We start from the raw sequence: 15928 nt of genomic DNA, 5'->3' as shown, positions 1-15928 counted from the left end.
TAAACTTTACAACCTGAAAATTATTTTATTGTTGAGCAAGAAAAGCTGGAACAAAATTAACCAGTCAACTCAAAGAACTAGAAAAAAAGACAAAATTAGGGGTGCCTGGGTGGCTCAGTGGGTTAAAGCCTCTGCCTTCGGCTCAGGTCATGATCCCAGAGTCCTGGTATGGAGCCCTGCATTGGGCTCTCTGCTCAGCAGGGAGCCTGCTTCCCCCTCTCTCTCTGCCTGCCTCTCTGCCTACTTGTGATCTCTGCCTGTCAAATAAATAAATAAAATCTTTAAGAAAAAAAAAAAGACAAAATTAACCGAAAGATTGTAGGAGGAATTAACAAATGCAAAAGAATAAACAAACACATTAAGGGGGGAAAAAAACACTCGGGAAATAATAAATAAAACCAAACACAAGTTTTTGGAAAGATCAATAAAAACGAACGTACCCTTAAACCTAAAGAAAACTCAAGGGAAGAAATAACTCACAAAAAAATAGCATTTGGAATAAGAAAGGGAATGTAGCTACATATATTATAGAAATTTTAAGGAGTGACCAGTTACTTGTTATCCTGGAATGGATCCTTAAAACAGAAAAAGGACATTAGTGGGAAAGTGGTAAAATCAGAATAAAGTCTGGCATTTAGTTAACAGCTCTGTACCAATGCTGATTTCTTAGTTTTGACAAACAGACCATGGCACCACAGGCTAACATCTGGGGAAACTGGGTCAGCAATATACAGGAATTCTCTGCGTTACCTATGCAACTTTTCTGTAAATCTAAAATTATTCCAAAATAAAACATTTTAAAAGAAAGCAACCAGTGAAAATCTGTGGTGGGGAAAGAAAAGATGTCATTCACAATGGCACCAAAAGCAATAGAATACCTTGGAATAAGCGTTGGAAATGTATAAAACCTATACGAAACTAAATAAATCAGTAAGACTGTGTTAGAGGACATTTAAAAAATAGAGAAAGATGGTGGTTGCTGGGGGCTAGAGGAGGAGGACATGGGGAATCACTGCTTAATGGATACAGAGCCTGAGTTTGAAACACTTATGGGGACGGATGCTGGTGACAGTTGCACTACGACGTGAATATACTTAATGCCACTGAACTGTGAGCCTTATATTCTATTTTACAGCAATAAAAAGAGAATATATCATATTCCTAAACAGGAAAGCTCAGTATCATAAGCATGTCAATTATTTCCAAATGATGGATCTAAAATGTAATGTAACTGTAATAAAATCTTAAAATTGATTGAATTTATTTTTAACGTGGTTCTACGATTCATTTCATCAGGGAAAAAGGCTTGGAGCTATGCCTCACATCGTACACCAAAATACATTTCAGATAGAGAAAAGATGTTTAAATGCAGAAAATGAAAACATTAAATTACTAAAAGAAATCAAAAGAGAGGGCACCCGGGTGGCTCAGTAGGTTAAAGCCCAGGTCATGATCTCAGGGTCCTGCTGAGGGCTCCCTGCTCAGCAGGAAGCCTGCTTCTCCCTCTCCTCCCTGATCCTGTTCTCTGTCACTATCTCTGTCTCTCTCAAATAAATAAATAAATAAAATCTCTAAAAAAAAAAAAAAATCACAGGAGAAATTTTAGGCTCAGTGGATTAAGCCTCTGCCTTCGGCTCGGGTCATGATCTCAGGGTCCTGGGATCGAGCCCTACATCGGGCTCTCTGCTCAGAGGGAAGCCTGCTTCCTCCTCTCTCTCTGCCTGCCTCTCTGCCTGCTTGTGATCTCTCTCTGTGTCAAATAAATAAATAAAATCTTAAAAAAAAAAAAAAAAAAAAAAAATAATCACAAAGTGGTGAAAACCTTCTAATGTGACACCAAGTCTGCAAGCTATTAACATTTTTTGATAAAACTGATGATACAAAAATTAAAATTTTCCTCATAACAAAAAGAAAAGCAGAATGAAAAAATAAACAATAAACTAGGAGAAAATATTTGCAACTAACATCCCAAGAAAAATGTTGATTTCCCTAAAACATTCATCAGAACACTTACAACCAAAGAGGAACTGGTCAAATAGACTTGTATATAAAAATTACCATTTGGAGTTTTACATCGTATATTCGTCCACTAAAGTTCTAAAGTCCTGTAGTAAAGCATTTCCCAACCTTATCAGAACACTGAACCTTTTCTTGTGGCCATGTATTAACATCTTGCAGAACACATGTTGGGACCTGCTTTTCTAATAGTTCTTATTCTCAGGGAAATTCGTGATCCTGTGTCATCACATTGATTAAAGATGAAATCATATATATCATATACTCAACATTTTTACATCTATTTGCAGGGATTACTTACTTGTTAAGCAAATTCCAAATCTAGGATTTTATGAGAGTTCCAATCTCACCCCTCGAAACCACCAGGAAAGTTCCAAGACCAACATTCAAGGGTCAGAGGTGGAGAAAACAAAAACCAGAAAGAGGTTTCTTTTTCTTTTTTTTTTTTTAAGATTCTATTTTTTTAAGTAATCTCTACATCAAACATGGGGCTTGAATTCACATTCCCGAGATCGAGTCACATGCTTTACCGACCCAGTCAGGCACCCCAAGGTTAGGTTTCTTAAAGGCTACCTTTTATATTATAATTCAGTTACCTTACTAAGCAGTGCCTTTTGAAGCAGGTAAAATACAGTCAAACAAATACTAAGGCAAAGAACTGGCTGCCTATAGACAGAATCATACGCTGCATTACATAATACCTTCTTGCATTAACAAAGCCAAGGTAAATTACTGTCAGAACAACATTGTGTTTTTAATTAAACAATCATATGCCTAAGTTAATGTGTTCATACTCAGTATCTCAGCAGATCCTCGCTATGAAATACTTGAAGGTAGGCAGGACAGATTTTACTGTTCCCACCTTACAAATAAGAGAAAACTGAAGTTTTGATGATTTTCCTAAAAGCTAGTAATATTAAGAACTCAGCAAAAATCCAGGTCCACTTACTCTTCTACATTGTGTGTATAGGTAAATATCAACAGTTAATGCTAAAAAAAAAAATTGTTGAATTATTCATTAAGCATTTGTACAAGGCAATGTTTTAATTTCAAGTATCACACAAAAAAATACCTGGAGGTTATGCTCAAAGCAGGTCAAGGTTTGATTAAATAGACTGAGGAAGTATTGTGTGCTATTTGATAATTCTTCACTTTTGTTCGTTAAACAATCTGTCAAAAAAACAGAAACGTATGTTAATGTATCTCCAGCAAAAATTATAAAATGTCATTTATCTCTCAAGCAATCATCTTCTGTTTCAAACTATAGTAATTCTTTATTCAAACAAGCATTGTGTGTTGCACAAAAGAGAATTTTTCAGGGTGCCTGGGTGGCTCAGTTGTTTAAGCAACTGCCTTCAGCTCAGGTTATGACCCTGGAGTCCCAGGATTGAGTCCTACATCGGGCTCGCAGCTCCATGGGGAGTGTGCTTCTCCCTCTGACCTTCTCCTCTCTCATGCTCTCTCTCACTGTCTCTCTCTCAAATAAATAAATCTTTTTTTTTAAAAAGGAAGAATTTTTCAAATACATGAAGCTTACCCCTTTTAGTTTCTAAAACTTTTTTTTATATCATAACCATTTTCACAAAAACCTTAAAATAATCACATCCTCTCCTCTCTTTAGAAAACAATATACCAAATAAAATTTAAGTTGATTTTTCATATGCTATAGTCTTTTTTTTTTTTAAGATTTTATTTTTATTTATTTGACAGAAAGGGAGATCACAAGTAGGCAGAGAGAGCGGGGAAGCAGGCTCCCCGCTGAGCAGAGAGCCCGATGCTGGGCTTGATCCCAGGACCCTGAGATCATGACCTAAGCCGAAGGCAGTGGCCCAACCCACTGAGCCACCCAGGGGCCCCTCATATGCTGAAGTCTTAATCATGAACATCAGCTATCAAATGCTGACTTAATAAGGGTACTCTTAGTGCTGTTTGGGCATCAGACTGTTTATCCTACACTAATTTAACCTAAATTCATATGCTTTTTGATCCTTTTTTGTGTCAAATTTAGTAGTTCTGTGTCTCTTCCATCTTCTATTGCATCTAACCTTTTTCAATTTTCTCTTTTAAATCTATTGAGTTGTGAGACCAGAGAAACAAGCTGGTAAGAATCTGGCCTAAAATACTGATAAAGGGGCTTTAAGTCAAGTCTGGAAATAAAACAATTATTTTGCATGTTTTTTTAGAATCTGAAATAAATGCTATTCCTCTGGAACTTGATACTCTTGCTTAACATTAGCTCAAGTTCAGTCCTCTTGCTTTCTATTTATCTAGGATGTAGGTACAAGTGCCTGGTTTCATATCCTGAAACTTGGGGTCAGCCATTTCAGTCTCACTCTTCTGGAGTCCTTGACCTCCTTACATTCCACATACTCACAAACATCTCTAATCCTGGACAACCTCCGGGTACTTTCTCTACTCCCAATTCTGTTTGCAGCACACTATTAGAGAAAATTCTAAGGTTATAATTAAGGGACTCAATTCTAATGCTAATCTCAGGGCCACAAAACAATCCTTGTAGACACCCTACCAATTATTCCACAAGAAAGTTCCGAATATTTTCTATGCCTTAGTACCTACTCCACTCTACTTTTTTTTTTTTTAAAGATTTTATTTATTTATTTCATGAGAGAGATCACAAGTAGGCAGAGAGACAGGTGGGGGTGGGGGGGAGCAGGCTCCCTACTGAGCAGAGAGCCCGACGCGGGGCTCGATCCCAGGACACCAAGATCATGTCCTGAGCAGAAGGCAAAGAGACTTACCCCACTGAGCCACCCAGGGGCCCCAAAATTTTACATTTATAAAGGAAATTTCCATTTGTAAAGATGTCTTCTTCACGGCGAAAGGAAGTGGACTCTAACAACTCTAACCAATGGAAAGGCTCTAACTTAAACCTGCATAACCGACCTGACTAAACAACCCTGTTTATCCTACTTTTTCCGGGTCACCTTCCCATAACTTGCCTCCTCCACCCAGAAGTCCCAAACCCCTTTTCTTTTGATTGGCCTAAGATAATGGATAAGCCCAAATTCTAGCCATCCCTTTGGATTACTCCTGTCTGTCACTCCCATCACTGGGACATGTTAATAAACTTGTTTCTCTCAATCTGTTTTTGGCCAGTCTAATTTAGAGTTCCAGCCAGAGAACATAAAACGGGTAGAGAGAAGAGGTTTTCTTTTCCCTCCCCTACAGGAGACACTAGGCTATGACACACTGAGACATATGCACATGCTCTCATAATATTAAGAGGCAGTCATGATCATTATCCCCATTCTCTAAATAAGGAACAGAGGCTTAGAGCATTAAGGAAGTTGCCTATGGTCACGAAGCTGTTAAGTGAAAAACCTGGAATTCCTATTCAGTCTGATTCCTGAGACTGCATTTCCAAACACTGTGAAATTAATAAAATATTCACATTTATATATTTTTTAAGATTTTATTTTTAAGCAAGCCCTACAACCAAAGTGGGGCTCAAACTCACCACCCTGAGATCAAGAGTTGTAGGCTCTCCCTGCTGAGGCAGCCAGGCGCCCCTCACATCTATATTCTAAACCATTAAAGTTCAATCCTGGGAATCAATAACTATATGCCACTTCTCCTCCCTCCACTACTTATAGATATCTTACCCGACACAGGGATTCAAACAGTCACTACCAACTGATCAGTATTGGCAACTGACATGAGCCTTAAACCTGGTGAGCAGGAGGGCAGCAACCAGCACATTAAAACTCCTTTGTGCAAATTAGAAAAAGACATCCTCTCTGGGTAGAGTAATCACAAAAAGGCACTCTGCCTCCAGAAGCTGAGCTGGAATTCCTCCCTATTCACCTCCTTATGCCCCAGCGCAGGGCTTGGTGTGCACCAGGTATGCATGGGGACCCCTGATGAACCTATTCCTAGAGTCTTGCCCTCCCTGAACTCTTAGACTCTGCATTCTGTACATCTTTATCTTCTCAGGAATGTGAGTCTCATTCAAAGCAATAAAGTATACTATTGGAAAATGTCACTCCATCTGTCAGCTTTCGAAGAGTTCACACACTAAATTCTTTTTTGAAAAAGATAACATAAACCCTCTTAATCCTGGTTTAATGTCACCACAAAGTAGCCTTGAATCCTTTCACGCAAGGGGCAGTACATAATATATAAAAACAAACACAACTACAAATATGCAGAATATTAGTATATTGGCCGAAAAGATTAAACAGGTTTTCTGGTTTTGTAGCTGACATTTTGCAGGGAGTAGTGGGAATACAATTTCATCCACAGCAACTGCACAGCCATGTTAATGAGCCACGGCATGGCAACCGACACACAGTATGTGGACAGAGGAGTGGGTCCCTGTACTCTTACAACCAGCCAGTATAAAGAACATGAATGTGAGAGAGCAGTGGCAATTTCTTCTCTACACAGTATGTAACTGAAATAATTTCTTTATAAAAAAGTAATTTATAGGATAATTAAGGAAAATGAAAACAAATGAAAAAAAAATCATTTATAAAGGAAGCTTCCTCTGAACAAAAGAACTTAATCTCTTCTCCTTTACTGACAACCATTCCTTTTTATTTAAATTAATTTGAAAATTAAACCAAAAGCTAATACAGACTGGTCATCTTGTTAAGTACCACATTAATGCAGTACCATCAAAATTTTTTCAATGATCATTAGAGAGTGGTATTATAAAGCACAAAGGAGGTCATTTATACAATAGGATTTTAAATGTCTTCATTATTAAAGAGCCCTAACTTTCTGATTTAAAATAAAGTAACTCTAGTAAAATTCCTCTTTTACGCTTTTGTAGGAATTGGGAGCATAATGTTATAAGCAGTGAGAAGCTATAAATTTTAGAAATTAGTAAGTTAAGGAATATTAGTAATAATAAAGCTTCCTATAAGCACTAAGTGAAGTGGTTATTATGAATTTTCCACATCTCAGATAATCAATGCAGCCTCATCAAGGACAGATTAGCATAGCTTCTTTCTCAGTGAGGGCTTGAGCATCAGCTCAAGAGGCATTCTTAAAGGTGTGGAGGATTCAAGTTAAGATACATAGACCTAAATTATCATGATGGAAATTATTAGCATCTTTAGATAAAGTATTTGGCATCCACTAGGAGTTTGCATAAAGATCTCTGCTGTTTTGTAAAACTAGTTTTATAGAAAACAACAGAGACAATCACCAATTTTTGAAAAATAGGGCAAGCTTCAGAAAATATAGTATAAACTCTGAGAACTTTGTACCTGAAGAACATAATTAGGTTTAATGAGTATGAAAACAGAAGACTTCATAAATTATAAGATACAAATAAGTGAGTCTAATGCTTAGTAAATTACCATGTAGATAAAATGAGAAAGAGGGGTTCTGCTTAACTAAAATTTTGGTTAACCATGTAGTTTTATTATTCACCTTTTTTTTTAAAAAGATTTCACGTATTTATTTGAGAGACTGAGAGTGAGAGAGAGAGAGAGAGAGAGAACGAGCAGGGGGAGGGACAGAGGGAGAAGCAGACTCTTTGCTGATGGGGAGCCCGCTGGGGACTCAATCCCGAGACTTTGGGATCATGACCTGAGCTGGCTTAACCGACTGAGCCACTTAATATTGACTTTTAAAGCAGACAGACACAGTAAGTGCTAAAAATATGCCTCTTTGCCTTAAAGATTATTTTGAGCTAAAGTCACTTGAAAAACAGCAAATGCAGAAAGCTTTCTGTGAATTGCCCTTATCTACCTAAAAACAGATCTTCCAAAAGAAACTCAATTATCATAAATCCCTTTCTTGGAAATTCCATCAACTAGGTAAGATTGACTCTTATCACAGGAAAGGAGACCAACTGAATAGAACTGAGAGTCCAGGAATAAATCCCAGCGGAATTCACAGAAAGAGAAGGATGGTGATTGCCATGGGGCTCAAGAAAATGGGGAGATGTTGGTCAAAGGATACAAACCTCCAGTTTAAAGATCAGTCAGTCCCAGGAATCTAATGTACAGCATGGTGATTATAGTTAGTAATACTGTCTTATATACTTCTATATTTGAAAGTTGCTAAGAGAGTCAATCTTAAACTTTCTTACCACAAAAAAGAAATGCTAATTATGTGACACATTACACCTCACACCATGATGGTAATCATTTTGCAATATAGATTAAATCAATACACAGTACACCTTTTTATTTATTTTTTTAAAGATTTTTATTTATTTATGTGACAGAGAGGGAGATCACAAGTAGGCAGAGAGGCAGGCAGAGAGAGAGGGGGAAGCAGGCTCCCTGCTGAGCAGAGAGGCCGATGCGGGGCTCAATCCCAGGACCCTGGGATCATGACCTGAGCCGAAGGCAGAGGCTTTAACCCACTGAGCCACCCAGGCATCCCTCACTGTATACCTTTTTAAACTCATATGTCTATTATATTTCAATATAGTTCAAAAAAGAAAAAACAGAGAACCAAAACACTTTACCATAAAACAATCCATGGTCTCATCAAAACTTGTGAGCCTACTAATTATTCAACTGTCAGATGCACAGGATAACTAAGAAGTATGTCAATAAGAAGGCTATCCCTATGTCAACAATACACTTTTTTTTTTTATTTGTTTATTTACAGCATAACAGTGTTCATTGTTTTGGCATCACACCCAGTGCTCCATGCAGTATGTGCCCTCCCTATTACCCACCACCTGGTTCCTCAACCTCCCACCCCCCACCCCCCACCCCCCGCCCCTTCAAAACCCTCTGGTTGTTTTTCAGAGTCCATAGTCTCTCATGGTTCGTCTCCCTCAACAATACACTTTTGATAACAGCTTTAAAATTCTGTACAGGAGAAATATTAATATATTTCCTTTACTACTTAGCAGTCTCCACAAGAACTAGTTTCCGTGTTATTTATAACATGAATTGGAAAAGCTGAGCTGTTAACATTTTTTTTAAGTCTCCATCAATTTCCAGAATCTTCTTTCCTACCAAGACTAATATCATTCAAAGACACAGGAATTCTAAAGATAAAAGGGACAGGAGTGATACATGGATCGCACTCTCCTTTCTATTGGGTTTCTAGCCTTCCTTTCATCAACTAATAACTGCAGAGACAAGATGTCAACCCACAGCTAGATCAAGTAGAAAGGAAAGGTGGTTTATGGCAGTGTATTAATTTTAATAATATACTTTTAAACAGCATTTTAGCCTTTATATTTTTACATTTTTAATAATCTTTTTTAAGCTTTTATTTATTTATTTTTAAAAGAGAGAGAAAGAGAGGGGGAGGGGCAGAGGGGGACAGAGAGGGACAAGTAGACTCCACACTGAGACTGGTTTCAATCTTACAACCCTGAGATCATGACCCATGCCAAAACCAAGAGTTGGGAGCTCAACCAAATGAACCACCCAGGTGTCCTTTTAATAATCTTTTAAATTTTTTTGTATTTTTATATTTTAAGTAATATTCTTTTAAAAAAATAGTCTCAGGGTGCCTGGGTGGCTCAATGGGTTAAAGCCTCTGCCTTTGGCTTGGGTCATGATCCCAAGGTCCGCTGGCTCTCTGCTCAGTGGGGAGCCTGCTTCCCTTCCTCTCTCTTTGCCTGCCTCTCTGCCTACTTGTGATCTGTTTGTCAAATAAATAAATAAAATCTTAAAAAAAAAATAGTCTCTTAAATTCACTTAAAAAGATTTTTACCAATATAAGTATAGTTCTGCATTTGCTAGCAGAGAGGATGAAAAAAATAGTCATTTTATATCAAAAGATACATTCTTACAAAATAGATCCCATATTTTTTTAACTCTCCATTAAAAACAATTTTTTAGGGGCACCTGGGTGGCTCGGTAGGTTAAAACCTCTGCCTTTGGCTCAGGTCATGATCTTAGGGTTCTGGGATCAAGCCCTGCATCAGGCTCTCTGCACAGTGGGGAGCCTGCTTCCCCTCCCCAACCCTGCCTAACTCTCTGCCTACTTGTGATTTCTGTCAAATAAAAACAATTTTTTATGAAAGCAAAACAAAAACAAAAACAAACAACAACAAAAACTCAATTTTTTAAACATATCAGTAGTTTTTGTTCATACTTTGTCATTTTTTCCCTTCCTATTTTATCCCTTAGGTGCTAGAATGAATGGATTCCATATTATTCACCATTAAAGATTCTTATTGTTGGCCTCACCCATAGGGGTGTATTTGCAAATTTAATTAACTAGATCATCACAAAAGGTAATGGGTCAGTGGCTTGAGTTTAATAATTTCACACAAATTCTGAGAAAAATGTTTTTCTTTGTATTTATATAAAAAGGCAAATAATCCAGAAAATTTTAAATTTAATCGTGATTTTCGTGTATATATTGTAGAGGAAAAATAATTTTCCCTCTATTTTTCTAAGTTCTCAACTAGGGATCCTGTAACAAGACAGGTAACAAGAGAAAGACAAACAGAAGTTTGTTAATTTGCACCTCTCATATATACATGACAGACGCACAGAAAAAATGAGTAACTCAAAGAGATGGCTTAGAATTCAGAATTCATTAAATGTCACCTTCAGCTAAAAACAAAGAGTATGAGGAGGCTGATTATGAAGAACTAACCAGGAAGAAGCATGGTAAACAAATGTAAGGTCAGTTATGTAGATATATGTTCCTGCCTTTTCCATTTTTAAGATTCATTTGTGATTTAGAGTCATCTGTTCTTGGTAACAGAGAAGGAAATACTCTTACAAGTGGGGATTTTCTTTATAAATACAAATTTCCCTTATAAAATGGTTACTTCTACTCTGTCTTCACAGCTTCTTCTGTGTCTGATGTTTATCAAAGTAATCAGCTCAAAATTACCCTCATAACAAAGAGGCATATTTTGGGGTGGCATATTCTGGTGTCCTATAGTCATATTTTGGAGTAGTAGTTACTAGTTTCCTACAGTACAGAATTACAACATCCAAACAAACTTCTGACCAGGCATAATTCCTTTAAAATTGTAACATAATATGACTGTTGTCTTCCATTTATTAAAAGAGTAAACATCCCTTTTATTCTTCTACATATTTCTAAAGGTCAATGATTTTAAAAACAATGAATAGGTAGGAAATAGATTTTCTTCTAAGTGCACAAGTAAATGAACCTTTATCATCATTCATTAAGAAAATTAAAGTCGGGGCACCTGGGTGGCTCAGTTGGTTAAGCATCCAACTCTTGGTTTTTACTCAGATTGTAATCTCAGGGTCCTAAGTTCAAGCCCTGCATCTGGTTCTGTGCTCAGCATGGAGAGAAATAAGATTCTCTCTCCCTCTCCTTTTGCCCCGCCTCATCTCAAAAAAATAAATCTTTAAAAAAAGAAAAAAGTAAGGATCCCATGAAATTATAGTGTTTAATAGATCTGGTTACTAGAGATGCAATTTAATGAGAACCTGATGCCAGATCACTGCTGAGCATTTACAGTTTCCTAGAAAATGCACAACTCTATTAAAAAATTTTTTCACATTTAATTTTATGTACTATTAATTGCTCTTTAGAAAAAGAGAGTATTTTACATTTATATATTTTTTAATATTTTATTTATTTGACAGAGAGAAATCCCAACTAGGCAGAGAGGCAGGCAGAGAGAGAGGAGGAAGCAGGCTCCCTGCAGAGCAGAGAGCCCCATGTGGGGCTCGATCCCAGGACCCGAGTCGAAGGCAGAGGTTTTAACCCACTGAGCCACCCAGGTGCCCCTACATTTATATTTTTAGTAAAAGATTAGGCTTTCCATAATATCAAGCATGTAAATAGCATAAATGCACCTGGCTTCTTTCACCTGACCACATGTCTTGACCAAGTTAATTTTAATTAGAAGTAAGCATTTCATTTGTTCTTCAAAAGAAGTTCAATCAAGGAATATTTTCAAGATACGATGGCTCACAGAAAAACAAGTTAACCTAAGAATTCATTCTAAAGAGTTTTAGAACTATCATATTAAGTAAATACGCAGCAAAATGTTTTCTTTCTTTTTGAACTAACTTGAAAAGATAGCTACTTTGAATTAGTGAAGTCTTTGTCACAAAACATCTTTCATTTTTTATTTTTTTAAAGATTTTATTTTATTTATTTGACAGAGAGAGATCACAAGTAGGCAGAAAGGCAGGCAGAGAGAGAGGAGGAAGCAGGCTCCCTGCGGAGCAGAGAGCCCGACTCGACTCGGGGCTCGATCCCAGGACCCTGAGATCATGACCTGAGCCAAAGGCAGCGGCTTAATCCACTGAGCCACCCAGGCGCTCCACAAAACATCTTTTAAAGAAAAGATGTTTTATCTCTCAAATATAAAAATTAAATCACACAAGTCAAAAGAAGTGAACCCCAATATATATCCATTTATTCTAACTAATTTTAAATTGTTTATAATTAACATATTTTTCTATATCAATGGGAATAAGGGTTTAAGAATACTTAAAAATAGCTCTCCCATACAGGTTAAACAAACTGTTCCATCATATTTTACTAGAAACTTCCTTTTTAAAGATTTTATTTATTTGACAGAAAGAGATCACAAGTAGGCGGGTTGTGGGGAGAAGCAGGCTCCCTGCTGAGCAGAGAGCCTGACGTGGGGCTCGATCCCAGGACCCTGAGACCACGGCCCAAGCCGAAGGCAGAGGCTTAACCCACTGAGCCACCCAGGCACCCCTACTAGAAACTTTTACACCAAAAGGTAGAGCTTTTGCTCTTTCAAAAAAAAAAAGTAACTGTCAGCCAAGCCTCTGCTCAAATTACCAGAAAATCTCAATTAATAGAGACAAAACTAAAAGAGTCAATATTCAATATATCTCAATGTACTACAAAGAAAAGAAACTTAGCAGGGGTCTTTTTGCCATTAAGTTTTTCTCATATGAACTAAACAAAAAGACAAGTCCTTAGAAAAGTTAAACTCATTAATGACTTACAGGTACACAGATTTTTTTAATCCTGTCGATTTCTCCTCCCCATACCTTACCTTGTTTTCTTTGCATCTTGCCTAAACTATTTTGTAATAACTTCCTCACTGGTCTCTCTCTTCCTCTTCCAGTGGGATTCCATAAAAAGAAAAAATACAGGGTCTTTGTAGTAAAAAAGAAAAAAAAAAAAGAGCTACAGATGGTGACGATAGCTACTGTGGTAAGCACTGAGTAAAGTAGAGAACTGTCGAACTGCTAAGCTGCACCCCCAAAACTAATATAACACTGTAGGTCAACTCTACTTCAATAATTTTTTAATGAAATACATTTTAAAAAAAGCTTGGAAAGTGCTAGATTAAATGTTGAGAAAGATTTCTTTAACCTGTAGTCCTTCTTACTGCCTTTAATATTCCATGTGTATTGTAAATGTCCAAAATACTATTGTGATAAACTACTGTATCAGTCAAGGTCCTACTTTCCTTTTCCAACTTTACCTCCCACTGGGCTTCCAGACCCTAGAACACCTACTACTCTTTTACACCTCTGTGCCTCTCTCCATGATGCCTAGCTCTCAGCAGTGTCCTTCCTCTCATCTCTACTTCCTCCCAGGATTCTCTGACTTTATTAAAGCATTTATTTGTCTGCCTTAGGTTATCCTATAAACATAAATTTCTCCCCCACTAAATTATAAGGCATGGAAAATAAGACCTGCTTAGTACACAGCTAGTAGTCAAAACACAAATTGAGACAGTGGTTTTAATTTTTCCAAAGAGTGCCTGAAAATCGATCTCATTCTGTTATACAAATACATATAAATTTGTAAAACTGGTAGAACAGATGTTACCACCTTCCATCACCACTATTTGACAGATTATAAACATCATAATTATTATTAAACAGTTAACATTTCTTCAACATTATGTGCCAGCTACTCAGAGAAGTTCTTTACACAATATTTTTCATTTAATCCTAAAAACAATCTTATAAGGTAGGTTCCATTATTATCTCCAATTCATCCCCATGAGGAAACTGAAGGTCCAAGAGGAGAATTTACAGGCCCAAGTTTTGACTGCTAGTGAGTCAGGGTTACGAAGTGGCAGAGTTTAGAATCAAGGCCAGATCTATCTGACTACAAAGTTCATTCTGTTAACTACTACACTTTTCTGCCTTTCAATATTTGCCCAAGTAATTCCCACTAATAAACCATGATGCTAATTGTAGTTTATTTAAACAGTAATAAAAAGTATTATCTAACTTCAAAGATCTCAAAATTCACTAAAATAAAATCTGACATCTATACTATTGAACCATAACTGCAACATGAAAATGAAAGAATTACTTACTTGCACAATTTGCCTTCTGCCAGGTGGAATTAAAAAACTCAGACAGAATCACAACTATCTGCATTCTGTCTGCCATTAAGAGACTTTTGGCACAACTATGACTCTCTGAGGTATTCTGTAACAAAAAGACAGAAAAATACAATCTGAGTAATTTTAGACTTTCCAAACAACGGCTTTAGGCAAAAAACAAACAAAACAATAATGACAAAAAAACTTATCAAAATAACTAAAATATTAAAAGCATTTTTAACACTGTTTGACATAATCAAATAATTATGTCATTAATAATCGTAATAAAACAAAAACAATTAAATATTTATTGATACCAGGTTCACCATCAAGGGAAGAAAATCTTTGCTTTTTTTTTTTAATTTTTTTTTTTTTTTAAGATTTTATTTGACAGGCAGAGATTGCAAGTAGGCAGAGAGGCAGCCAGGCAGAGAGAGAGGAGCAAGCAGGCTCCCCGCCCAGCAGAGAGCCCGATGTGGGGCTCGACCCCAGGACCCTGGGATCATGACCTGAGCCCAAGGCAGAGGCTTTAACCCACTGAGCCACCCAGGTGCCCCGAAAATCTTTGCTTCTTAAATAAATACTTGCTTCTGTTGAACAATGTCAACCACTTAGGCCAAATTGCATGCATCATATTTCTTACTTTTTATACATAGGAAAAATTCTGGAAAGCTTTCATCAAAATGTAGCACTGGTTATCTCTGAATACTGGAAATATGGTCATTTTCATTTTCATTTTCTTTTTTGCCTCTTTTACAGTAAATTCTTCTACAATGAACATATACTACTTACATGATTTATCTGGTGAGTAAATGATTACAAAATATTAAATGTCACCTTCTAGGAAATTTTTGGTTCAAAACCTTATAAATCACAAGAAAATGAGACACACCAATTTGCACCCAAATAGTTCATATCCACATAGAATATGCTTTCCACAGATCATTTTGATGAAAACTCACACTATGCAAAAAAGTAAATCCAAGTTCCTAAATTATTTGATTCTTATCGATTTCTTTTCCCTTTTGCCCCAAGCAAGGAATTAGGTTGCACTGACACTTCATTCTTTTGAAGTTATTTAACTCCTACTACTTACTTACCAGGCACTCTATCTAAGAATCCTGGGTTTTGAGGATACAGAAAGTATAAGGAATGGCATAAACACTGGGACTTCAAGAACCGTCCCTGAGGTTAACTACCAAATCTTGTCAATTCTACCTCCTATGTATCTCTGAAATCTGTCCATTCCCCGTCCCCATCAAAATAGTCCCCATGTAGCCACCATTTCTCACATCCCTGCAAGAGTCTCTTAATTCACCTCCCACACCCACTCTTCCCCTCCCATCCCCATCCTCTGTTCCCTCCACTTTCTCTCAAGTAACCAGAATCTGGTCATGTCATTCTACAGAATTAAACATCTCAATAACATCTCACTGTTCAACATGAAAATCTAAAACCCGAGAAGACCCACATGACCTGGTACCTGCCTACTTCTTCAGGCTCAGATCACTAGTCTCCTCCTGGCTCATAATATTTTGAGCTCTTCCTAGTGCTCAAACACACCAGACTCAGTCTTCACACCTGCTACCTTTTACATGTATTCTTTCTCACCCTTGCCCCATACCCTCTCAGATTTTAAATAAAATTTTTAACAGATTTTATTTATTTATTTGACAGAGAGATCACAAGTAGGCA

At 36.9% G+C, this 15928-nt stretch overlaps 1 protein-coding gene across 1 annotated transcript in view; it reads right to left on the bottom strand.

Moving 5' to 3' along the window:
* Positions 1-15928, bottom strand: part of OSTM1 (osteoclastogenesis associated transmembrane protein 1) — a 32726-nt gene that overhangs the window by 12213 nt on the left and 4585 nt on the right. The window contains exons 2-3 of the mRNA XM_046006143.1: positions 14225-14339; positions 3089-3186 (exon numbers count right to left, since the gene is read on the bottom strand). Coding sequence (XP_045862099.1) covers positions 3089-3186; positions 14225-14339 — 213 coding nt within the window. The remainder of the gene's footprint in view (positions 1-3088; positions 3187-14224; positions 14340-15928) is intronic.

This window comes from Meles meles, chromosome 5, assembly GCF_922984935.1.
Source record: "Meles meles chromosome 5, mMelMel3.1 paternal haplotype, whole genome shotgun sequence".
Classification (NCBI taxonomy): domain Eukaryota; kingdom Metazoa; phylum Chordata; class Mammalia; order Carnivora; family Mustelidae; genus Meles; species Meles meles.
The sequence above is the reverse complement of the archived record's forward strand: the minus strand, read 5'-3'. Positions and strand labels throughout refer to the sequence as shown.